The 25,706-nt window shown below is 41.5% G+C and overlaps 1 protein-coding gene across 2 annotated transcripts in view; it reads right to left on the bottom strand.

Annotated features, from left to right (window-relative positions):
* Positions 1-18,655: 18,655 nt before the first annotated feature.
* Positions 18,656-25,706, bottom strand: part of LOC134875712 (RAS guanyl-releasing protein 2-like) — a 31,408-nt gene continuing 24,357 nt past the window's right edge. For both annotated transcript variants that reach the window (XM_063900318.1, XM_063900317.1), the window contains exons 14-17: positions 24,892-24,928; positions 22,125-22,283; positions 21,092-21,154; positions 18,656-20,126 (exon numbers count right to left, since the gene is read on the bottom strand). In XM_063900318.1, coding sequence (XP_063756388.1) covers positions 21,096-21,154; positions 22,125-22,283; positions 24,892-24,928 — 255 coding nt within the window. In that variant the 3' untranslated portion in view covers positions 18,656-20,126; positions 21,092-21,095. The remainder of the gene's footprint in view (positions 20,127-21,091; positions 21,155-22,124; positions 22,284-24,891; positions 24,929-25,706) is intronic.

Genomic DNA, 25,706 nt, shown 5'->3' with positions numbered 1-25,706 from the left:
GGTTGGGTGATAATGACCTTTATGGAAGAGTGTGTTCTTTTGTTTGTTCTGGTGTGAGGGACATATTACTATATAAAGTTACATACGGATAAGTTCATAGGATTTAAATATAGAAAACATGTCTTCCTCAGATAATTGACTACCTCAGAAATGTTGTGTTTTTTGTCTTTGTGAACTGATCATCATTGCCCAGCCGATAGAAATTAGCTAAAAATATACAAAGTTGTAAAAAAATATATATATTCTTACGTAATCCTACCCTTGCTCCTTTGCTCTGTCATGTTGTGCGGCACTTCTCTCTCTCCTCTCTCTCTAAACTCTTCGTCAGCTCCTCCTTCTGCATCTCCACTCTTGGCCTTCCTTCCTCTCAATTTGTTCTTCTTCCCTCCCTCCCTCTCTTCCCCTGCAGGCAGTAACTGTCGTGAACAAAGTGACGCAATGGTTGTAATTGGCTGCCCTCTGCCACAAATCAGATCACAGCTGGCTCTGGGAGTGCTCTGGCGATTACCAATAACCCCCTCCACCCCACAGATCAGGGGCTAACTCCAGAGAGAGTGAAAGACAGGCAGGGGTAAGGGTTAGCTAATTCTGCTCATCTACTGAGGTTTTCCTCACATCAGCTCCCTAACACCCCCCGCCAATTCGCCATGGTGGTCGTCAATTGATTTAAGGCCTTACAAACAACAGCTCATTCTGAAGTGTCTCCTTTCCAGATTAGCACGGAGCTGATGAGGAGGTGCATGGAGAGAGCACATGATGATAAAGACCTGTTCTTTTTGGAAAACATCAGCTGTCAGCAACCTTTCTCCTCCCTTTTCTGTCTCTCTCCCTCCTGTTCCCTCTCCCAGGGCTTTCTTTCTGTAAAGAGAAAAGAAGCTGATGTGGTCTTTGGGCCTGTGAGCAATTGACTTGAGATTGCATGGGCTCCTCGGACACTCCATCGACCCTCCTTTCTCAGCAAGGGGGCACGCTTGATGTGGTCCTTTATTAGCTCAAATTAGGCCTCTGTATCCAAGGAGGGAACATCCATCTCCTTATTCATTTGTTCGTCTTGTTCCATTTATTTACTTAGTTGGCTAGGCAGTGGGCTGTTTGGATGGAGAGCATTGGTTGCCCAAGGCAGGGACACAAATAACATCTTATGCACATTAGTTACAAATCAACAATGCAAGGTGAAGGTCAGAGAAAGGGAAATATGTGAGGCTAAAAAAGTAATGGGAGAATGAGAAGTCAGCAGGAGTGCAACAACATAGGGCAGAAAGTGTGTTATTTAACTCAATCTCTATCTATATATATATAAACTTGACTTTATGTATTATATTGTCTTTGAAAAATTAATTGTCTACAATATTTTTAATGTTTCATGCAGCCATCTATTTCTTTTCACTTCACTTTGCTATGAAAATCTATCGAATTGCTTTTTTTTCTCAGTTATCTCAGAAGACAGCACCAGTGGTTTGAAGAAGTAACAATACTCGTTTAGATCTTTTATTACATTTCAAGGTTTCAAGGTTTTATTGGTCATATGCACAGCATATACAACGTATATGTTGGCAATGAAAATCTTATATCCCATGCTCCTCCAACAACTCAACATACATGGTACAAATAAGATAAATAAAATAGTGCAAAAAGAGAGAAGAATATTTACAATAACAACAATAAAGATTTGAGGAGGTAAAATATATACATATGTGGAATACATTGAAAGTATTTAAATATTTTACACTGTTGAATGAGGAGGTATGGACGGATGCATATATTACATATAACAGATGTATATGGCAGATATGTATAATATATAGATACAGTGGGGAGAACAAGTATTTGATACACTGCCGATCTTGCAGGTTTTCCCACTTACAAAGCATGTAGAAGTCTGTAATTTTTATCAAACATACTCTTCAACTGTGAGAGACGGAATCTAAAACAAAAATCACATTGTATGATTTTTAAATAATTAATTTGCATTTTATTGCATGACATAAGTATTTGATCACCTACCAACCAGTAAGAATTCCGGCTCTCTCACAGACCTGTTAGTGTTTCTTTAAGAAGCCCTCCTGTTCTCCACTCATTACTTGTATTAACTGCACCTGTTTGAACTCGTTACCTGTATAAAAGAGACCTGTCCACACACTCAATCAAACAGACTCCAACCTCTCCACAATGGCCAAGACCAGAGAGCTGTGTAAGGTCATCAGGGATAAAATTGTAGACCTGCACAAGGTTGGGATGGGCTACAGGACAATAGGCAAGCAGCTTGGTGAGAACACAACAACTGTTGGTGCAATTATTAGAAAATGGAAGAAGTTCAAGATGACGGTCAATCTCCCTCGGTCTGGGGCTCCATGCAAGATTTCACCTCGTGGGGCATCAATGATCATGAGGAAGGTGAGGGATCAGCCCAAAACTACACGGCAGGATCTGGTCAATGGCCTGAAGAGAGCTGGGACCACAGTCTCAAAGAAAACCATTAGTAACACACTACGCCGTCATGGATTAAAATCCTGCAGCGCACGCAAGGTCCTCCTGCTCAAGCCAGCGCGCATGTCCTGGCCCGTCTGAAGTTTGCCAATGACCATCTGGATGACCCAGAGGAGGAATGGGAGAAGGTCATGTGGTCTGATGAGACAAAAATAGAGCTTTTTGGTCTAAACTCCACTCGCCGTGTTTGGAGGAAGAAGAAGGATGAGTATAACCCCAAGAACACTATCCCAACCGTGAAGCATGGAAGTGGAAACATCATTCTTTGGGGATGCTTTTCTGCAAAGGAGACAGGACGACTGCAGCGTATTGAGGGGAGGATGGATGGGGCCATGTATCGCGAGATCTTGGCCAACAACCTCCTTCCCTCAGTAAGAGCATTGAAGATGGGTCGTGGCTGGGTCTTCCAGCCAGGGCAACTTAGGAGTGGCTCCGTAAGAATCTCAAGGTCCTGGAGTGGCCTAGCCAGTCTCCAGACCTGAACCCAATAGAAAATCTTTGGATGGAACTGAAAGTCCGTATTGCCCAGCGACAGCCCCAAAACCTGAAGAATCTGGAGAAGATCTGTATGGAGGAGTGGGCCAAAATCCCTGCGGCAGTGTGTGCAAACCTGGTCAAGAACTACAGAAAACGTCTGCTCTCTGTAATGGCAAACAAAGGTTTCTGTACCAGACATTAAGTTCTGTTTTTCTGATGTATCAAATACTTATGTCATGCAATAAAATGCAAATGAATTACTTAAAAATCATACAATGTGATTCCTTCTCTCACAGTTGAAGAGTACTTATGATAAAAATTACAGACTTCTCCATGCTTTATAAGTGGGAAAACCTGCAAAATCGGCAGTGTATCAAATACTTGTTCTCCCCACTGTATGTTTACTATAAACAGATATGTATGGCAGATGTGTATTTTATATATATGTATATATATATATATATATATGTGTGTGTAATATAAACAGGTATGTATGGCAGATGTGTATGTATATGTGTACTATAAACAGATGTGAGTAGACATTCACAGAGCTCAGGAGTTCAGCACTGTCTCTGAGTCTGGTGGTCTTGGTCCGGATGCTGCGGTACCGTCTGCCAGACGGCAGCAGACAGAACATATTGTTGCTGGGGTGATGGGGGTCCTTTAATATCCTACCGGCTTTCTTCCTACACCGCTGGGTGTAGAGGTCCTCCATGGATGGCAGCTCCGTCCTGGTGATGTGCTGAGCAGTTTTCACCACCCTCTGTAGAGTCTTACGGTTGAGGGCGGTGCAACTGCCATACCAGGCGGTGATGCAGCCAGTCAGGACACTCTGGATGGTGCACCTGTAGAAGTTGCAGAGTATCCTGGAGTCCATGTTGAACTTCCGCAGCCTGCGGAGGAAGAAGAGCCGCTATCGAGCCGTCTTGGATATGGCCCTGGTGTGATGTGTCCATGTCAGGTCCTCACTGATGTTTACCACGAGGAACCTGAAGCTGCTGACTCTCTCCACAGGAGTCCCGTCGATGGTGATGGGTGTGTGTGCCTCTCTCTGCCTCTTCCTGTAGTCCACAATCAGCTCCTTTGTTTTGCTGACGTTGAGATGGAGGTTGTTGTCCTGGCACCAAGATGTCAGGGCTCTGACCTCCTCTCTGTACGCCGTCTCGTCGCCGTCTGTGATCAGGCCGATGACGGTCGTGTCGTCAGCAAACTTGATGATGGTGTTGGAGCTGTGTGTGGCCACGCAGTCGTGCGTGAACAGGGAGTAGAGGAGAGGGCTGAGCACACAACCCTGAGGGGCTCCGGTGTTGAGGGTCAAGGTGAGGATGTGATGTTCCCCATCCGCACTGCCTGGGATCTGCCTGTCAGGAAGCTCATGATCCAGTCACAGAGGGCACTGTTGAGCCCAAGGTCCCTGAGCTTAATGATGAGCTTGGAGGGCACAATGGTGTTGAATGCTGAACTGTAGTCAATGAATAGCATTCTCACATAAGTGTTCCTCCGGTCCAGGTGGGAGAGGGCAGTGTGGAGGGTGAGGGAGATGGCATCATCCGTGGACCTGTTTGCCCTGTAGGCAAACTGCAGGGGGTCCAGTGAGTCAGGGAGGGAGGGGGTGATAAAAGTTTTGACTAACCGCTCAAAGCAGTAATGCTAATTCAAGCTGCATGGATAAGTCTTAAAATTGGGTAGTTCATATCTGTAGCAGTGTATCATGCAATACAAATTCATCATCATATGCTTTGTATGTAAAATCACAAGTACTGTTACTATTAATAATTTGAAGCAGCTGTCAGATAAGCGTAGTCAAATAAAAATGTCCCTTTTAAAATGTGTAGGCATTAAATGGAAATACTAAATGTTTATTTTTAAATATTAATTATTGATTCACTTCAAATCTCAGCTGTTGGACTGTTTTTTGTTAACAAAAAGTATACAGCTATAGACTTCTAAATATTGGAAATGGCATCAACACCTTGTAATGATAATGCTTTATCATGCTTCTCCAAAAGTAATGTAACATTTCAAGTATGAGCACCAAAATTTGACTTTCTTGTTGTTGCGCTATATTCTGCTCCAATTCAAATCCTACGTGATGCGGTGTTACAGTGTTATAGTTTGCGATTGTTTTTTGGCCCAGAGGAATAAAGCAGAGGTCTTTCATCAATGACTTGCCATTGCCAATTTGCACAGCTGATTCACGACTCAATTAACACACCATATCAATTTATAGATTGATGGGAATGAAAGCAATAAGGCCAGAGGCACTGGGGGATCCGGATACAGAAACCGAGTCAAACATGAAAAATGTGGAAAGGGGTGGAGCATTTCTTGTAAATGGGGATTTAAAGTGCCCCCTGGCTTATTGCCAACTATATATTGAAACAGCCGGTTGTGATTGGGGGGACAATTCTACTACAAAGACATGTTTTCCATGTTTTTAAAGAAAAGTGCAGGTATTGCATGTTTTGCAGTCATGCAAGGCATCAAATGGCATTATATCCAGCACATACACATACTAACAAGCCTCCAAGCAGTTGTTCATGGGTACCAAACATTGGATTTCAACCCAGACCCTTTTCTATCATATGAAAGCACCTCCTTCCACTAATAGGAGGCAGAATGTCACCTGGCTGACTTTACTCTAGCATCAACTCTCTTTCAAACAGCAGGAGTATAGGGGTGAGTGAATAAATGTTAATGGTGTTTTTCTAAGAGTGATTTCGTTCATGTTCCTAGGCCTGGTCTCTACCTCAGCTTTGGATCGTTTAAAAAGCTCTATTTGAATTTGGATGGAGTGAAAGAGAGGCTGCTAGGGGCTGATGGCAGCAGACAGCGAGTGCAGGGGTTACTGTCAGACAGACAGCCTCTCTACTCTGCTTATCTCAAATTCTCTCTCTGTCTGATCACGAATCATAGCCCTGACTCAACTCAAGCATGGAGGAGAAAAGCTGGACCCCGTCAGCCATCTTCAGTGCTTCTACGTCCCTCATCTCTTTTTCCTTTTTCTCCATCTCCCTGCCTTCTTTGCCAGCCATGTGACTCGGGGCGGCGTGCTGGCCTTTAAAAAGGCGAACTTGTAATCTGATAATTAACAATCTGCTAAATTTCGCAAAAGGAAAACAGTCATGAGAAATGTCTGCCTCATGCCTGTGAGTAGGTTGACCTTTTTGCCGAGGCTGGAATGGCAGACGAGGCGAGGCGACTCACTTAGAAGCATTTAATTAGCTCTGCTCGCGGCTGTGTGTGTAGCCAATGGACACGGGGAAGCGGGTGAGATGGAGGAGAGGAGAGAGATAGCTGAGGTAAGATGGAAGCATGAGGAAGGAGAAACGCAAAAGACATGTCCTGTTTAACATTTGTTCTCCACCTTTATGCAACAGATTCAGTGTGGAGTGAAGGTGGAAGAGGAGTAGATGGATAGTTAAATCAATAATGACTAGCCTCTCCTGCTTCTCTGAGATGTCTGTTGAAGCCAAGAGTCATGAAGAGAGGCTTTTTAAATATGACTTAAAAAAAAAAGATCACGACTCTCACTACTTCCATTCTGTCCTCTTCTTCTTCTTCGTTGCTCTTTGCTTTTTACAGCCAGGTTCACTTGCCCACACGCTAGCCTCCACAGAAGCATAGAAACATATCAGCCCTTTGGCATATTGTGATTCGGCTTTCCCTTGCACGTCAATGTTCATCTGCGAAGTAGAACAAACCTTCCAGAGCAACAAGAAGTGTTTTGGATACAATCTCTTTATTTTAAGGAAGCTCTTCTCCATAGATTCCTGCTGTTATAAGTTGATGAACCCTGTGTCTTTTCACACTTTATCATTATCCTATTAATATGTGCGCCATAACAACACAGTTCCCCCTAACTGGGATCATTTAGTGTTTTGTGCTTGACTGCTTTATTGCTTTATGGCACACAATATGGAAATGTATTTCTTAAATCAAACAGAACGCACTGTCTGTCAAATGCGAGCTGAGGCTTCGCCGTGATTTATTGGCGGTGAGGAGGAACAATGAATCTCTCAGAAATCCATAAACAATACAGCCAGAGGAAACCAATGGAAGTCAATTTAACAAAGTCAATAAAGGATCATTATTCCACCTCATTTCAAACACACATAGACAAACGGTGAGTGAAATATTAGCACTGAGGCCCCTAGAAGCATCCAGAGCTAATGCACTTAGAGGGTTAATCAGTGCATTTGTATGCAAATATGTATTTAAGTGTGTCTGCCCTTATGGGAGGGTTTGATGAAGTAATTGTGCCTAGGCAGTAGGTGACATTCAGCGTCTGCGTAACCTCGGCGGATAGCTTCCCTGACACTATTTGTGAATGTTAATTGCTTTTTCAGCTGTTGCTGCCTCCCAAGTCTCCACCTGTCCCTCCGTCCAGAGCAACGTGGGACTCTCCCTGTCCTTTCAGCCGAAGATGTTGTTTAAAAGAGAGAAAATCTACCCAGGAGTAATGCTCGTTGTGTTGTAGCATCACGCCAAATCTGACGCCTGCACGATAGAGATGTCCCAGTTCAGAACGGGGGGGGGGGGGAACTCAGAAACTTCAATTATCGGAGGTCTGACCCCTTTGCTGTCTGACTGTAAGAAAGGATGGAATAACATCTTCCTCCTGCTCTCTCTTATTCCCTTCCTTTTTCCACCAGGGAAAGCTTTGCATATCCAATGGAACAGAAAGCTAATCTTTCCAAATATAATTCAGAGTGAGATGACCCTGTATAAGACAAAAGAAACCAGCCACCATATATTAATTTCCCCATTTCTTCTTGTCCGCATGTACACACAACAAGCGGGAGATGAGATGGGGAGAGAGGAGAGAGAGGGGAGTGAAGATAGAGATCTTTCCATTTATGACAGGAAAGCTTTGAATTGAGGTAATCCACAGAACTGTGAAAATTAAAACCTCATCTGTTGAAAAAATAAATGCAAATGGAGCTTTTGATTCTGCTGCAGAAGGAAATTTGCCCAAATCAAAAGATTAGCACCAATACTCGTGGATTATGTTTCACTTTTATGCTCTGTCTCCTCACTCCCCCTCTTTTTTTCTTTTCTTTACTGTTAATCCTTCTCTCTTGCTTCATCCAGATTTCTGTCAGGCTATTAAGATCTCAATGTTTCATACAGACTCTGAAAAACTACCTGTGTTCTAAATTTGGCCTTTAATGCTAATATCAATTCATAAGTACTTTTTCTCAGCCTATTAGCTGAATCCTACTGGCAAAACAAATATTTAACGTGGTAAATTGAGACTCAACATATCGAGGCCCAATCAGCATCTATTTATCACAGACTATACTTAGATAAATAAACAGTCCTGAAATGTCCCTGGCTTGTGATTGGTTGGAAGTGACAGTAAACATTTATGAATGCCATGAATCTGTGTAAAACCACTAAGCAGTTAGTCTTGAGTGGTGTTTAATGGGCTTCGTTAAGTGGACGACATTGCTTAGTCTTTTTCATGGCTATCATCTGCAACGGCTAACAACCATTCTTCTTTTATTTTGTTTCTGTTGCTTGCAGGCTCCGTTTTAGCTGTAGCGATATTCAAGCAAAAGCTATATAAATGCAAACAACGCCCCATTGATTTTTCTGTGTGTGTGTGTGTGTGTGTGTGTGTGTGTGTGTGTGTGTGTGTGTGTGTGTGTGTGTGTGTGTGTGTGTGTGTGTGTGTGTGTGTGTGTGTGTGTGTGTGTGTGTGTGTGTGTGTGTGTGTGTGTGTGTGGTCGTATCTGATACATCAATCTCATTACCGCTGGAAGCTCAGGGCGAAGGCCTCAGCTCGGAACAATGAAAGACGTAAATCCAAACTGTCTCCTGAACAAAATAATGCAGTGTGTTGAACAGTGGTGTCCATGATCTGCAATTATTTGACCCCATTAAAGCAGTAAACCTAAACAATGTCAACAGAGAAGAAGAGGGGAGGGGAAATGGAGCACAAACGCATCAAGATTAACAATGTGGACAAGTTTGTTTTATAAAGAAGCAGGACGCTTTACGCTTTACCCTGGCATGTTGACATTAGAGAGGGCATCAGTGTGTGTGTGTGTGTGTGTGTGTGTGTGTGTGTGTGTGTGTGTGTGTGTGTGTGTGTGTGTGTGTGTGTGTGTGTGTGTGTGTGTGTGTGTGTGTGTGTGTGTGTGTGTGAAAATAGTGTCTTGCCAACAACCTTTTCACACATTACTGAGACTAGAGAAGTATGTTGCTCTAGTGGGTTGTCGGGCAAGATACAGCTCACAACAAAGGAAGGTTAGAAAAGGGACATGATGGTGTAGTTTGTGGGAAACCGTTCAAACAGTGAGAGAAACACAGCAGTGTTGTAAAGGTAGGGTTACTACCCTAAGTGGACTCTACATGATTTCTTTGCCTTTTTGGATCTTCATATTCAATTCAACCAAAGAATAATGTCATTCATTCAAATATCACCCTATTGTCAGGAGCATTGGTGGCCTACCACACTATGCAAAACCATTCAAATCAATTTTAGGAACTGCTGTTGGAATGAACATTGCTGTGACTGACCCCTTAAACTGCCATGTTACTGTATTCACCATTAACAGACAATAATGTGTCTAATTCTGCGTCGCATTGCTTGGAGACGGTCTGCTAAAGGTGCAATCTGAATCAAGATTTGATGTCAGATGGTGCAATGAATGCAATCTGCAGCATAGTATGTCAATGTAAATAGGAAACAAATAGATGCAAGCAGAGACATGTATTTAACTTGCGTCATCCATCTGTGCTCCTCTTTGAAAATGTAGCAAAACACCAAAAGAAATTGGGCCATAGAGCCTGCACTGCTGTTTAAAGAAATTCCCCCAAAAGAATATGAGAAGAAAGTTTTTTAACTAGTTGCAGACAGGGAAAAGAGGTTAACATGAACTATAAATCGTAACACAAGCATTATACAAGCTTCCAGTATCTTGTTTGTCATTGTGGGTAATAGCAAAGGTTAAATTGTTCCATCACTGTCAGAGTTTTTGGAGAGGAGAAGCCGTACTTTGGATCAATGGTTGTGAAGTTTTCTAGTATTCCCATTAGCAGGTATTGCTATTTTCACATCATGATCATCAGCTATAGTCAAATCAGAGCGCTAATATGATGTGTTTGCATGTGGAATCCCACCAGTTTGGTTGTAGAATCTGCTGCTGGTCACTGGCTTCCAGCATCCTCTCCATCCATCCCTCCCTCTTTTGTTTCCGCTGAATGTGGAGGAGAAAAGCGTCATGGCGCTCATAAGCCTTTTTAATCAGCGTGAGAGATTGCCCACATATCTGTTAACTCTGTCACTAATGGCTATTCTTCCTCATTAGGGAATGCTATCGCTCCTCTCACTCCGCCACATTCGGGCCACGATCAATTCCTCTATCATTTAGGAGCGGATCAATCTCACAGCCCCTCTTCCTTTTTAAACTTCAATATCTCCCCTTTCCATCATGATGCATTGCAGCTTCTAATTAGTTACACAGCCTGGGGAGTGGAACTAGAGCAGGGGAACAGGTCTGGACATTCAAGCTGGGCACCTGTGGTACAGATGAGTCTTCATTAAAGAATATAATCCCATGTACCCACACAAGGTAGAAAGGGCAGATCATTATGGAAAGCCTCTTGCTGGAACATTTTATATATCCTTGATAATGACAATTTATAAGATTTTGCTTGACAGCAGTTATTTTGTATTTTAAGGGTTGTTATCACATTTGTTTAGGGCTCTAATTGTCCCTCAAGAGACTTCATATAAGTGCTTTGAGCCATATATAAATAAATATTAATCAATAATGTGGGCTTACATTTAGAGGTGAATATGTTATCATGGTTTATTGCATAAATTATTATTATTATTTAGATTGCTTTAGGTTAAAGCATATGAAAACATAAAGAATGCATACCTTGGCATAATATCTGTTTAGGTAAATGTGCTGCTTTTACGTTGTAGAAAGTCCTCATCAATACATTAAAAAAAACAATACTCAAAAACCTCCCTCCGCAAACAAAACATACATTTATATAAACATAAGATGCTTGCAATACTTATTTATACTTTAATTATTTTGATAACTAGTGCAGTAATAAGTATGCAACACTGCTGCAAAGAAGGAGCAGTAATTGCTTTACGTTCTCTATTCAATTATTACTAAATCTAAACGTGTCGCAGGTCCAAATTGCAGTGAACAATTCTTTCTGCAGGCTATTTTCAGAACATTTTAAACAAATGATCCTAATGCCAAGTGGTGGGGACAAAATTGGTCATTTCAAACAGTGGTCTGCTGTCCCCCAGCGTCCCCAGTAAAAAATAACGCCTATGGCTTTGACTTTATCCCTCCATGCTTTAATGTTCAAAAAGCTCTTTATTTTTCTCATACTGCCTGTGCTGCAGCACCTCTTTTCACCCTCTGTCTGAAACCAGTGCCCAGTCTGCTCTGATTGGTTAGCTGGCCTTCTCTCTTGTGAGTGGTCAACTGCTTTGAGGTGTCCCGCCCCTTAGCTATCTTGTACAATATGCACCAGTGTGGCTGGAGTTTGACTTCTTCACTTATTGTAAACAATAAATCCTGTTTTTCCACTGGCATTCAGAGCAGAAATGACAAAAAAAAACAGTATGAAGATATGAGATTGGGACAGTTTTAAAAGTGGATGTTTATTTAAACAGTTAGATAAAGTCTTATCCTTTGGTTGAAAGTAAATGAAAATATGGAATGGCAGGCTTTTAGCAATGGCATTTTGGAACCATTGTTTCCTGAACGTTTAGCTCTGTTAGAAGGTCAACACAGCCATGGAAGAAACAATAACACACTTATAAAGCCTCAGTGTAAAGCCGTGCCTCGCAGCATAACAACACAGCAAACACACAGAGCGCTGTGTGGTAAGAAAGCCCTGTAAGTAGGAACAAAGAGCGTGACGCATAAAAAACATTTGATTTGTTTTTTTCTTGAGGTGATGCCAATTACATTTGGAATGATAAGACTTATTATTTTCATGAATATTGAGTCAAGCTGATGTAATTATAACTTTCTCCCTTACAGCGCAGATATCTTTTAACTGGAGGCACAAAGTAAAAAAAAAAAAAAACCTTGTCTTTATGATATGCAACACGCAGGGCACAGTCCTTTGAAATAATACACCTGATAAGGCTGGATTGATTATTATGTGTATCATGGCTAATTCACACTGTTGAATTGACAATGTGGCAGCTGGTAATGTTAAAAAAGCAGGCAATTTATTTCATTTTTTATCCCTTTTTTTTCTGTTATTACATTGTGTGTGGGTTTAACCTGCCATGAATCGTTGCCTGACCTTCAGCAGGAGAGCATCTTAGGTTACCAGAAGCTGGTGTTTCCTTTCCACCTTGCACCTCATCATCTCACCGTAGTGTGGAAAGGGTGAAGAACGAGGATAGGAAGATATTATTTATTAATAGTCAGTCTCCCCAAACCTCTGTCAAACATCCTGTTGAGCTCCTCGAGGTGGACGCTCGGCTTCAAAGCAATTAAAACCGAGGCTATGAGAGTCGGTGGAGAGCGAAAGAAAAATGGAGGGAGAGAGAGACAGAGGCCTGGGCAGCCACAAGGCCAGTGGGTTTGGCTGGCTGCACAGTTTGCTACTGTACATTCAGCCTCTGTGGCTGGGAGGATTTGGGCCCCGAGCGGATTACCTCCCCATGTCAGGGATTCCTTGTCTGAGTTTAAAGTAGCAGTGAGCCCCGAGACAGGCCAGCAGCCCTGTAGGGGATTATGTAACCATAAAGAGTGAATAAAGTGATCCTCTCCCTTTCTGTCCCTCTTAAGTCATGTTAAAGAAGGGCCGAAGGAAGTCCTGTGTAAGCTTGGTCTAACTTTCTAAAAAAACATGTGGGAACATTTTAAATCAGGTGCAGGAGAACAGCCTTTAGGTGTTAATATGTATGTTCACTGATATAACGATAAGCACTGCAGGGTGTTTACCTCCCCGCTGCATGAAAGGCTACGCTCCAGCCCCAAACAGACTACAGCTAGGAGTGGTTGGTGTAATGAAAACAGGTGAGTATCCAACAACATATTAGCCAAAGGCAGCCAATAGCTATGTACTTCTGGATATACTGTATCTCCATGTCCTAAATGATCACTCTTACATGCAGAACCAGTGACACGCTTCCTCACACTGAAGCCATTCTACCCATAAACCATAAACCTCATAAACCAGCAGGAAGCAAGGTTATGCCTGTAACCATCATCAAGTGATGTTAGGCATCATAAAAGCAGCTTAAGTGGTCTTTAATAAAGGTAGGTTTTACATGCCTCCCAGGCAGTTTTCTCGTAAAATCCTAAAAGGATTTGGCAAGTCATTCTCTCTTATGAGCTTGTAAAATCTTAGCATCCTCGTCTGACCACAGCGACAATATAAACATCTTTGAGTTATTTTTTTCTGCTTCCGAGAGCCTCATAACCCCTGCGTAATGGCCTTCAGATAATGCTCTTTCCTGGTAGAGTCTGTTGCCATTGCATTGTCTTCTTATTTCCATTCCTCTCTTGTCTTGCCTCTGATTATATGTCATACGCTTGATTTAATCAGAGGGGAAAAAACAGGAGAAGAGAGAGTATCTGTAAATGACTTCTGAGAGCTCTCTCCTCAAAATTGAAGCATTATGATGCGTGTATTAGTTCCATTGCTTTGTCATTCGGTGCCCATTGTCAAGGTGGGTTATGTAACTGGCTGAGACAAAGCAACCCTGAGGCAGAAAGGCACAGACGAATGGAGGAGAAGATGCCTTGTCTCCAGGACAAAAACAAGTTGGCATACATCTTCGCATAGGAGGTTTAACGAAGATAATTATTTACAAATCACCGGAGGGGACGGACAAAACCCCTCCTACCCAGTGCCAGGTTTAGCAAGGTAGCCAGAGGATTCTGCTGCTCTTTTCGGGGCATTCCAAGGGGTTTTCAAACCAGGCAGGATATGTTGTCCCTCCTGTGTGCTTCTCCCAGTAGGACTTCCCCGACCATACTTCCACATGTGGGCATTTATAAGGCAGCCGGTCATTTGCCTGAACCAACTTACAGAGTAGTATTTACCCTGTAGAGACCCCTTGATTCCACAGTCTCATTCTTCCTGTCACCAATGACCAATGGGAAGTGTCGTAGTATGTAACCTAGAAAACAAGAGAGCCTAGCAATGTCCATATGTCGTCCAACATTGTCCCTTTGTCAACTACCTCAGTGACCTCTGCCGGAGAGATGGGTGAGACCTCCGGACCTGCCTCCCTCTCCGTGTGTATGGGTGAGTTAGGTCAGGATATTTTTAAGTGTTCCTTCTTCGACCTCGGTCAGTCTGGCCAGAAATAAAATTATTTTTCAATGGCGCCCACAAAATCGTATCGATATTTCTTCCAGGATCACACACACTGCCGCTTTCTGGTCTAATGGTACCTTTTTCAGTTTGATGGCTTCTTCCAGCAGCGGGGTTTGTCCACCAGGTACAAAGATGAGCCTGTCGTTTCATACAATCTGACATATTCAGAAATATTATGCAGTTAGAAATATTTGTCGAGCATTATTTTCTTGATGCAGGATGTTGATCAATTTGGATTTCATGCTGTATACTTGGAGGTTCACCAGAGAAATTATACTGTGCATCATTTGCAACTAATAATGTTGTGTTCAACTGAATTACAATTTGGTTACATTTAATGACGCTATTAGCAATGGCAACAAAAGTAAGCAGGTTTCGTAGCTGCTGATCTGAGGTTCCACAGGGAGCTTGACCAGTTAAGGCCCACCATGCATGGTGTTTGAATTGTACAATAAGCACTAAATATGTATTGGAAGAAAGACAAAGGCATGGAGAATACTGCTTTATAATCCTTTATTTGCTATTTCTTTTTGGCTTTTTTTCACAGCTGTATTCAAACATTACATGAGGTCAGAAGCGACATCTGATTGTTGTAAAAACAAATGTTGTCCTTCTGAATGAAGGCTACCAAATCCTCAAATGCAAAGTGTTATTGAGGACTTTAGAAAGTAAAAAGTCTATTTCAGGCATTCTGGGCTGAAATATAACTCACCTTTCAGAGAGTTTATAGCCAGCATTTACAGAAAGCTGTGAATTGCTGTCATTTATGCATGCATTTTATAGCCCATCATACCTGTGCTTTCATGAATATCTCAAAGTAGGTATGTTATATGCACCAAAGCTCTGGTTTGAATCTTCAAATAACCACAGGAAAAAATGGCTTTAGAGTAGGCACAGGGATGGGCTTGTTGTTGTTTTGTTTTTTCTGCTGGGTACGTCTGACAGCGGTGGCGACCTGGCCGTGCAGGTTGTTCAAAGATAAGTGTGAGGGTCACGAGATACAATCTGCAGGTCCATCAGTCAAAACACACTTGCCTGCTGCTGAGCTTTACCTCTCTCCCTCCCTTCCTGTCTTGCAGCTTCAGGAATATTAAATATGCGAGCTTTCCCAGCTGCTGATGCACTGCCATTGATTTTCTGTCAATCCCCCAGGCTGGAGCAACCTGATTTGGTATCAGTGATGGCTAAATGAGACTTCGGCAGAGAGGAGCGGAGAAAATAGACCTTTCTCACTCTGAATTTCTTCAGGCAGGATAAGATTTATTATTAATTACATTATCGCCACGATTTGATTCTGCCTAAGCTTCACAAGAATGCAAAGAAATTATGTAGAAGTTATTTTAAAAGTGTTGTAGTCCTGAAACTGCAGTATAACAGTACACCTATGGAAGTGCTTCTTTAATTGTTTAGGATTACACAGTAGAACTAACAAGTCCAGGCCACATCCTACTGGGATTCTTTGGCACTGGTTACATTTTCTTAAAGCAATATTCATCATTCATAACTGATTCTTCTCTAATGAGGATTCCTACCCCTTAGTGCTGAGTGCTTCACTAGAGTCAGCAATGGGCTTAATGCAATTAAAGCGCTGCAGCCGCCTCATGGAGCTCCTTTGTCAGACACTGTTTGCCAAGCTGCTTCTTAAATGTGGACAAAGCCAGATAAGCAGCGTTTTAATGCTAGAGGCACTTTCACTGGAGCCTATTTGATTTGTTTTACTTGCCATCAAGTTTGGTTATGCTGTTAGAATTTTAAAAAATGACTTTCAATCAGAGGTGCCTGACAAAACAGAATAATAATGCAACTCTGAAGTGTTGCAGCTGCAGTGTGTTGGAGGGTCTACCTCTGTTTCTGTCATTGTGTGTGGGCTAAAGAATATACGAGAACTGTCAGCTTATAAAAAAAGAAAGCATGGGGCAACATTTCATTTGATTTCCAGTGTGTATCTGCTTGCGTATATGCATAGTTTTGATTTTATGGGAAGTAACATAAACGACTGAGAAATGTAGTGCTGTTATCTGCATTGTGATGCTGCATTGTGATTCACCATAAACCCCTGTCAGGGGCTCTGTGTTTCGCCACATGACTGGCAGTGTTCCCACCTTCCTGGTAGGGATCCTTCCTCTGCACACACACACACAATTTAGAGGCTCAACATTGCCACCATGTGGTAAATAACACCCATGACCCGACTTTGGCGTGAGGTTAACAGCTCCAGATGCTTGCAGTCAGTGCACCACAAGGGGACAGCATTGCAGATGCAGGTGTCAGGGTATGGTTCAAAAACATGAGCACACGTCAAATCATAGCAAAGCTTGGCAGAGGTCCCAGTTGTTGATGAGCGGACATCAAATCAATAATCTGTTCATTAGTCTTACAAGAGGAAATCTAAACGTGATCTGCTGCTCAAACAAATCAATACTGCAGCATGTAGTTAGTTACTCATTGTGGCTCCCTCCATGGTAACCTTTAATGTGTATCTATAGCTGCTGATATCTCTGGCACAAATAGCCCTCTGTATAGCCTATCAAGATGATCTGCATTGCAATCTCTGTGTATTTGCAGAACACTTCACACTTTTTTGCATCTTAACTAACAGGCCCCAAATCTTTCCTGTCCCTGCAATCAGGGTGGCAGTGTGAGGCTGCTAACATTGCACGATATAATTTCTCTCCTGTCCTCATGACTATGTAATTAGCTGCAGTGCTATTCAATTTCCCTCATTTCAGACTCTTTCAGATCAATATCACATAGGCCGTCCGCTAAATGGCCGTGCTGCTAGGAGGGCTTTTCTATAGCTGAATGGGAGGTATCAATCACTGGGCTAAAAGAGACATTCAATGCGGTAGAAGCAATGGCCGCACACACTTTGAGGCACAATCCAACAGGCTTTGGAGGAACATTTGGCAATGGAGAGATGAGGGGAGTGTGATATTTCACAGAGGATATTGTGTTGAAGTGTCAGGTTTACGATATGGCTTCTTTTTGTCTCCCCTGTATCGACCGCTATTGAGGTAAAGACACAAATCTGGAAATCTTGACCTCATTGCTTGTGGAGAAATGTCCAAGAATATAACCTGTTAGAAAAAAAGATCCTTTGTTAGCCTCCACACAGAAAGATATCAGGGCTTTTTGCTTTCTTTGAATCTATATCTTCATGTGGATTTACTTTGGAGCTTCAGGATGCTAATCAGCTTATTGAAGACACAAAAATGGCAATAAATGTTGGTTTTGTTCCATCTATTTTTCAATGATTGACCTTATATTGCTCTAAAAAGGCAGCTCCAGGAAATAAATGAATCACAGTTGCGCAATCACACAGTTAAAGCTGATTGCGTCTCACTGAGGTCGATGATCAAAGTCGTGAACACATCACTAACGGCTCGTTGTTGGCCGACACATGAGAGCATTTAGCATGTTCATAGCACTGCATGAGATATAAGCATATTCAAAGGCTGGGTCGATGTCCTCTCATTCAACCGCACACACAGAGAGCCAGGCAATCAGAGGCCCACACTATCTTCATCTCTGATAGTAATTAGATGTGACACCAACTGCAAGGCTAATTCAGGGCTAGTTATTAATGTCTATAAGAGACAGTCAGAGGACAATGGATCATGGTCTTATTGAGGATGGTGTAAGTGTGTAAAGGCAGTTATAGAATCAATTTCAACATCTGGAATGAGCGGGAGGGGCTGCGGTTAGAGATGTTCTTATGTTGCAATTGCTGCTAAACTCTTCTGTTAGTAAGGGTGGGATTACGAAACTAGTTGCATTAATCAGTAACAATGTGCTGTGGGCTATTCTGGTACAATTCTAATAGACTATTTTGTATAAAATAAGAGAAAATAGCCTGTTGTTAAAGGGCCAACCTAATCATCTGGCACCTGCCTCAGAGTTAGATGCCATTGTCTAATGTTTTATTCAACTGATTTTGAATTGTGCTTCCAATGCAGGGAAGGATTCAGCCTACACAGCATTACATTATCACATTGTGCCTCTAATCTGAGCCTTTCCAGGAACAGAGAAAAATAGCTTTGCATTTGTTTTACTTGTCAAGTGTTTTTTTAGGTTCGGTTTAAAAGAAAGTTGAATAACTTGAGTTTTCCAAACCTAGGTTTTAATTCTTACACTTAAATTCTTCAAGTTAAAACATCAACAAAAGCCAGATTTCACCTAGGATTACAAGTATTAACTGACATTTAAGGAAGTAGATCAGACTGTATTTTTAGATCAAAGAAGCCGCTAAAAGCTTCAAATATCCTCTGTGAGGATCATCACAGTGAATGGAACTTTAGATTCAAGGACAAAAATGTTGAATTTTATAGAGAAAAAGGCTTTATCTGAATGAGAACACATATCGGAGTGATGCCTGCTGCCTTTAATACTGGGTAATCATCTGGGGACCACAAGGAGTAGCATGACATCAGTATGCAAAATTCATTCACAGAATGACAACAAACATCATTCGTCAGAATAGGACCAGCAGCTATTTAGCCATTTATACAGAAAAATAAATACCAGCAATGTGAGGATTCTCATTCAATAACCAACCAGCGCTTAACAGCAGGCTCTCAAAGTCTGAATTCATCTCTCCACAGGCACCAAGCAAAATAAACATTTCCTCCATTGAAATTTCAACACTTCATGTCTCCTAAATAAATGATTACTTGTGCTACATTAAAAAATAAAAAAGATCCTCAGTAATAATGTCTGGCCAGAGAATAGAGCCATGAAAGGAAAAGCATGCAGGATAAAAACAGCACAATACAACTTGCATCAAAGCAGATTCTCAGGGAAATAATATAAGATTTATACGCTGCTGTCAGATGGAGAGCTTCATTACTCCAATGTTGATATTATTCTTCTGATTCTTTTGTTTCTACTGACAGTCTAAGAACTGAGAACAAAATCAGATTTAACGTTAGCCAGGCTTTTGCTCTCCGCTGTCAGCATACAGTCTTGGGAGAAATGAGATCTTTATCTGACAGCAGCGTTTTACTGTGTGCGCTACATCCACAGCAATGCAAGAGGATGGATCATCTATCAATGCACCGGTATAAGACAGTACTGTACACTGAGAACAACACCACAGCAATAACTACAGGACAGTTACTGATATTCCAGTAAACATGACAAAAATATAACATTGATCAAAGTCCTTTCTAATCATAACTGTTTGCACAGTCATTTCAGCGTTTTCCTTTCTTGGAAAAATGGTTGCTTTTGTCATCATGCTTCAGACGGGCACCACAAATCAACAATATTATATCTGACATCAAAATTGGTCCATTGAAATGTGTTTCAAAACAAGATGATGTACAATAAAAGCTTCTCAGACGAAGTAGATTTGTCAGGTTTACATTCTTGGCGATAACAGCACCTCTTGTTTTTTTACAGAAAGTAAAAACAGCCATTTCGATTTGTAACACTGAAATTATGAACTCCACTGACTTTAACATTCCACGGAGTAAATACAATTTTGTGGATAATTTTTCAAATATATACTAAGTTTAACAGTAACATTTTTAGCCAATACTGAATTAAAATGCAGAAATTATACATTTATTTTCATACAAAGACATTCCATTCACATTGGTCTTCACATTCATGTGAGTTGGCTGGAGTGGGGTTGCTGTTGCAGAATGTGTCCACTGGGTGGCAGCATGTAGAGATCCTGGCTTGTGTTCAGTGCATTTTCTCTTCAGTGTTGAGGGGTTGTAAAACTGACATACTGTAGCACATTCTTTGTCAAGACCCCACAGTCGCTGATTTAGCTTTGTGCTCACCAGCCGTAGGAGGGATTCTAAAATAGAGAGCTGGAGACTGGCCTGTTGGCCAAAATCAAACTTTAGTCCTAGGATTGTGATACAATGACTAATACAGTCAGTAAAGCAGAAATAAAAGCATGAGAAAAACATTAAAACTGTGTCGCACAGAGCCCTGAGTCAATCTTTAATCTCACTTGAAACTTGCCTTAAATTGGTGATTGCTATCTTAAGTGCCTGTGTCAAAATCCAGGTCCAGAACTCTATTTTTTTTTAAAATTGAAACATATTTTAAAAAAGCATTTGCGCGTGAACAAATTGTGACAAACTAATTGCTAATGTTTGCCTCAGGAGCCCTTAACTTTCGGCCAGGTGACATTTGTTCCCATACTTGAATTGTTGAATACTGATTAGTTTAACTTCTGCAGGCCTGTACAAATGATTTAAATCAAGTACTATGAGAATTGCTCTTTTATTAAACTGTTCACAACTGATATCCATATGAAAGGTTATAATAAGGCCTTGATTTGTCTTAATGGTTCACATGTCTGAGGATGAAATGAAATACAGGTATTTTCTGAGCAGTTTAACTTTACCTTATTGATCGATAAATTCCAATTTTAAAATAATTGGTTGACAATTTCAGGAATAACCACTCTTTGTCGCTAAAATAATCTAGAATCCAATTATAATATATGTTTTATTGATTTATTTTATGCAATTAATGTGTTAATCTTATTTTTTTACATTTTATTTTATCCTATTGTTTCAATTTTGTTTTATTTTCCTACTTTTACCTTAATTAAGACATTTTCTCCCAGTTTTTTGCTCAGCCTGTCTATTATTCTATTCTATATATTCTGCATTATTATTCTCATATGATTATAATTTGCAGTAATGCTCAGCAATCAAAAAGCAGATGTTCATAAAATGTGACTGATGTTTCCATTTTACTTCCTTCAACACATTTTTCACACACCTTGTCAATAACAATCATATTTTGAATGCAGTGAACGGTGTAAGAATACCTGGTTATAGGTGGACATCAAATACTCCTTCCTCCACTGCCTCTATATCCTCTTCAGCAATTACTGAAACAGCGAAGACGAGAATAGATTAATCAATGAAATTAAAATGCAAAACCCTGCCTACAGCTAATGAGAATGTGTGGCTTTTGTATGTTTACTCTGCCAGTTCACTTTGTCCAGCTCATCGATCGAGCCGGATCACCCCGGTATTACACAAAGCCAGACAGGGCAGCTTTTTTACTTATTCCTCCGCCTGGGTCACTGGCCTCACAATAGTCAGCCAATCCCATTTCCATTGCAAATTACACTTTTGTGTGAGAAAATCTACCAAATGTCAGTGCCCCATATGCTCAGAGCAAGGCACCCTTTAAAGGTGTAGGTGTTGCAGCAGTGACATATTGAAAACCTGCTATAAAAATCATCTGAGCTATACTTTTCTGAAAGAGTTAGGGTATCTGCATTACATTGTGTTTGGAAAATAATTATATTTGCAAACTTTATAATGACAGTGGTGGAAACTAACTAAGTACAATTTCTCAATTATCATACTTATGTACAATTGTAGGGTACTTGTACTTGAGTATTTACATTTGTTGCTAGTTTCTAAATCAATAATGTGAAATATAATCAAGACTTTAGTAACACCTGGATTAACATCCATAAGCTACCCTGCAGTGTGTCATTAAAATAACTATAATCAAAATATATAATATGTATTATTCTGAAATGGGACAATCTGAGTAATGAGTACTTTTACTTTTGGTACTTTAAGTATATTTTTAGGCTAATACTTTTACTTGAGTATTCCTACACTCTGGTACTTCTACTTTTACTCAAGTACAAGATCTGAGTACTTCTTCTACCTCTGTACATTGAGCCTCATGGTCAATTTTGTGTCTTGTTTTAAAATTCAGAAAGCTAATGAAACTATTTCATAGGCCTAGGGCGAATTTCTCTTATAATTCAGTATGAAATGCCAAATTCTGTTTTCCAAACATAAAAAAACATACTTTGTTCTAAATGCAGCACTCACCAGTGTGTTGCAGGCTGGGTGGAGTGTTGGCAGGTGGAGGGAAGCTGTAGGATCTGGCCTGGAGGGCCGGCGGCGTCTCGTGGCTGATGCTCTTCGTCCTCTTCCGGCACTCCACGGCCAGGCGGCTCCGGCAGGCCTTGTGGCAGTTAACCCCGCAGGCTGCAGAACGAGCGATCATGTGGCAGCAGAAGGAGGGCGGCAAGGAGAGGTGACGGGACAGGTGGAGAGGACGACCGGGTCGGAGGAGAGGAAGGGAGAGTCGCCGAAAGAGGGGGCGAGATGGGGAGTGGGATGGAGAGGAAGGGAGAGACATGGGGTAAGGTGCAAGAATAAACATTTGGGCAAGCGGAAGAGCAACTGGAAACAGGAAAGAGCCTCTACACGGCATGCAGACACATGAACACTGGCACGCACATGCGCTGAGGCCAACTGTGCCTGACAACAACTCTGTCAACCCGGAGGAGTCTGTGAGGAGAGGAGTGTGAGCAAGCAGTCCCAAAAACATGTAAGTAACCACACACACATTCACTGTAGTTTAGTTTGGACACAGTGAACAAATCACCTTTTGCAAAGATGTTTTTAAATCCCATGTCATGCATTTCCTTAGATGAGAAAGTTGATTATTGCTGTTTGCATCTTGATTGTGTGTCTACCTTGAACTGTTGAGTTTTTAAAGACCTCTCTTCTAAATTGTTCACTGCACTATTTTCTCTGGGTTTGTTGTCTGACTTTACTGTGTTATTATTACCTTGGCAACTGCCTACACATGCCAGAAAACACACCAACCAGGGTTGGAATAAAACTTAAAATGTCCACCAAACAGGTTTTTTTTAGGCTCACAGGGATTGTCTGACACTTGTTATCTTGCTGAGAGTTACATTAGAAAATGTATACCACTTTCAAGCTATAGCTGAGCATAAAGATTGGAACTGAGGGGAAGAGCAGTTTCTCATTTAACAGACAAATACAAAAAGCGGTATTGATCATCTCTTAGTGACACAGTGAATATTCTTAATCTTGAGCTATTCATTTAAATAGAGGGATCAAACTAGGTGTGATATCCAATTTAAACTGGGATTCAAAGACAATGAGAGCTTCTCATATCTAATTCTTAATATCTAAAGTCTACAGCCACCGAACACACATCCAACTATATCCACACACACACACATTCAGAGGTCTCATCACACTCCACTCCTGCACTGCATAGGGTGATTCATTTCAATTATTTCTCTGCCACTCTCTGTACCTCCCTCAGCACAGGCTAACAATGGTAATGGGGATGAATGGATAGGGGGCTCTGTCATTGACTTCCTGTGGTCTCATTATTGCACTGGAACAAGCCAGAACACTCCCAGTACAGCTCGGAGACACGAGCTCCATAGAGAGGAGAGGAGATGGCAGTGTGTAGCGTTTGGGGTATGAGTGTGTGCACGTCTTTTTTTTCACCTCCATGCTATTTTTCACTTCTTTCATCACAACAGAAGCACCTCAAGCTTTTAATAACTGCGCTCATAGCACCAACAATCTAAATCCAAACTGAAAAAAAAGAAAGGCAAATCTACATTACGAACATGACCTGGTAATTAAGAAATGAGGCGGCGAAAGAATAAGAATCTTTTGTTTGTCTTTCTAAGCACAAGACACAGGATGCTAGTAACAGACCACAAGACCTCAAAGGCCCCAAGGAGCATTAATTCCTTAGTTGCTATGCAACTCGTATGTTTGATGGTAACTTGCACATTTTATAAGCATTAGTCAACCTTAGGTGCACCTGACTGAATGGGAAATCTGTTAATGTTAAGAATAAGACAGAATTGGTCATTGAAATGCCTGTTTTTCAAGAGAAAAAAATGGGTGAATGCAGTCTTTCATTGGTACAGTTACATGGACTTCTTCCAAATTGTGAGAAACCACTGCTTTTGCAAACAAGAAGGGAGCAGGGACACAAAGCCACATGCAGCCCTTTGCTTTACAAACAAATCCTGCCTGCAAATTATCCTCCCACTCATTCATAAAGCGGAGCTGTAATCAATCATTTCTCAAATGATTCCAGCAGATGGAAACCTGCATTATTTGCATTTAAGATTTGGCACCGTTTCCAAAGTTTTTGCATGGCATCTGGGAGGAAACATATGTAGTGTTAGTTATTTATTGCGCTGAGCATCTGCAGATTATCACTGCTTAATCTTTACCGTCATCACGCACACACCCGGAGGTCACATGAGAGAAAAGAAGCAGGCTGTTAGAGTGTGTGTTTTTGAGGATAATGAGAAGGAGGTGTTGGAGGTTGCCTGTGTGTGTACATTTGGGAAATGAACCAGCTTCTTCAAACACCTATTGGGAACCATGAAAGGGGAAATAATATTGCATTGTGTGTCGTGTGGTCTCAGCTGAAGGGAGCTTTTCGCTTTTTCAGTAAACCAAGCTGTCTATGTGGACATATATTTAAAGTATGTGATGTATTTGCCATGACTTCTGTGTGGTTGACATTTACTCAGCTCTTCAACCCTGTGGATCTTTAGCTACAGAGGGTGTGTGTGTGTGTGTGTGTGTGTGTGTGTGTGTGTGTGTGTGTGTGTGTGTGTGTGTGTGTGTGTGTGTGTGTGTGTGTGTGTGTGTGTGTGTGTGTGTGTGTGTGTGTGTGTGTGTGTGATGGTTTGGAATCGATGGATTCAAAAAGAATCTCTAATTCTCTGAAGGCTTCACATGTCTGGGTGTAACACACACATCTGGGCAACAGAGTCAAATCTAAATGCTCTCTTACCTTTACACTTGTAGCCTTGCTTGTAGAAGCCCCATATCTGCAGAAAGACAGGAATAAAAGGGCAATGGAGCGGAAGGTTAATTAGGATGTGTTTTCATTCCCATTTGGCCAAGAGGAATGGTAAAATCCTCGAAGTGAAGCAGCAATTACAGAGAGATTTGAGCTGGGAAAAGGTAGATTCATTTCACTAAAAGGAGAAAATGTGTAAGACTTCAAATGTACAACGTTATGTGGCATACTTGGGCTGATTTGAAAATTGTAGACAACATTTTTTTGTCAGCCGCCTTCGAATGCATCATCAAGCTGTGCTACAAAGGGAGATGAATTAATGGAAACCAATAACTGCCTGGAAGCAAATGTGTATAAAAAGTTGTGGAAGCGGTCGACCTAAAGAGGAAGTATGCACAATTAGCAGCTAATGGGCTAAAACATGGTAAAACACCCCTATAGTTTACGTCTTGATGCACCTCATTGAAGATCCCTAGCGAAGGATGGAGAAAAAAGGGAAAGGGCACAATGGAGGGGAAGAAAGGGCGAGAGCTAGAGAGGAGGTTGGCGGGACAGAGGGGGCGGAGAAGGGGGGGGGGATCAAGCGGGACACGGGGAGTCCACAGACAGTGGGGGGAACAATGACATGAAAGAGCCAAGCTGGAGATCACACACTGCACTGGCACATCTGAAGAAGCACAAAATATCCTGACCTCTTCACACACACACCCCTGCATGCATGCAAACACATAGATGCACCTACAAACACACACACACACACACACACACACACACACACACACATACACACACATCGGGAAAGCGTG

This window comes from Eleginops maclovinus, chromosome 14 (genome assembly GCF_036324505.1).
Source record: "Eleginops maclovinus isolate JMC-PN-2008 ecotype Puerto Natales chromosome 14, JC_Emac_rtc_rv5, whole genome shotgun sequence".
In the NCBI taxonomy this organism is placed as follows: domain Eukaryota; kingdom Metazoa; phylum Chordata; class Actinopteri; order Perciformes; family Eleginopidae; genus Eleginops; species Eleginops maclovinus.
Note: the sequence above shows the minus strand (reverse complement) of the source record. Positions and strands in the feature narration are given on the sequence as shown.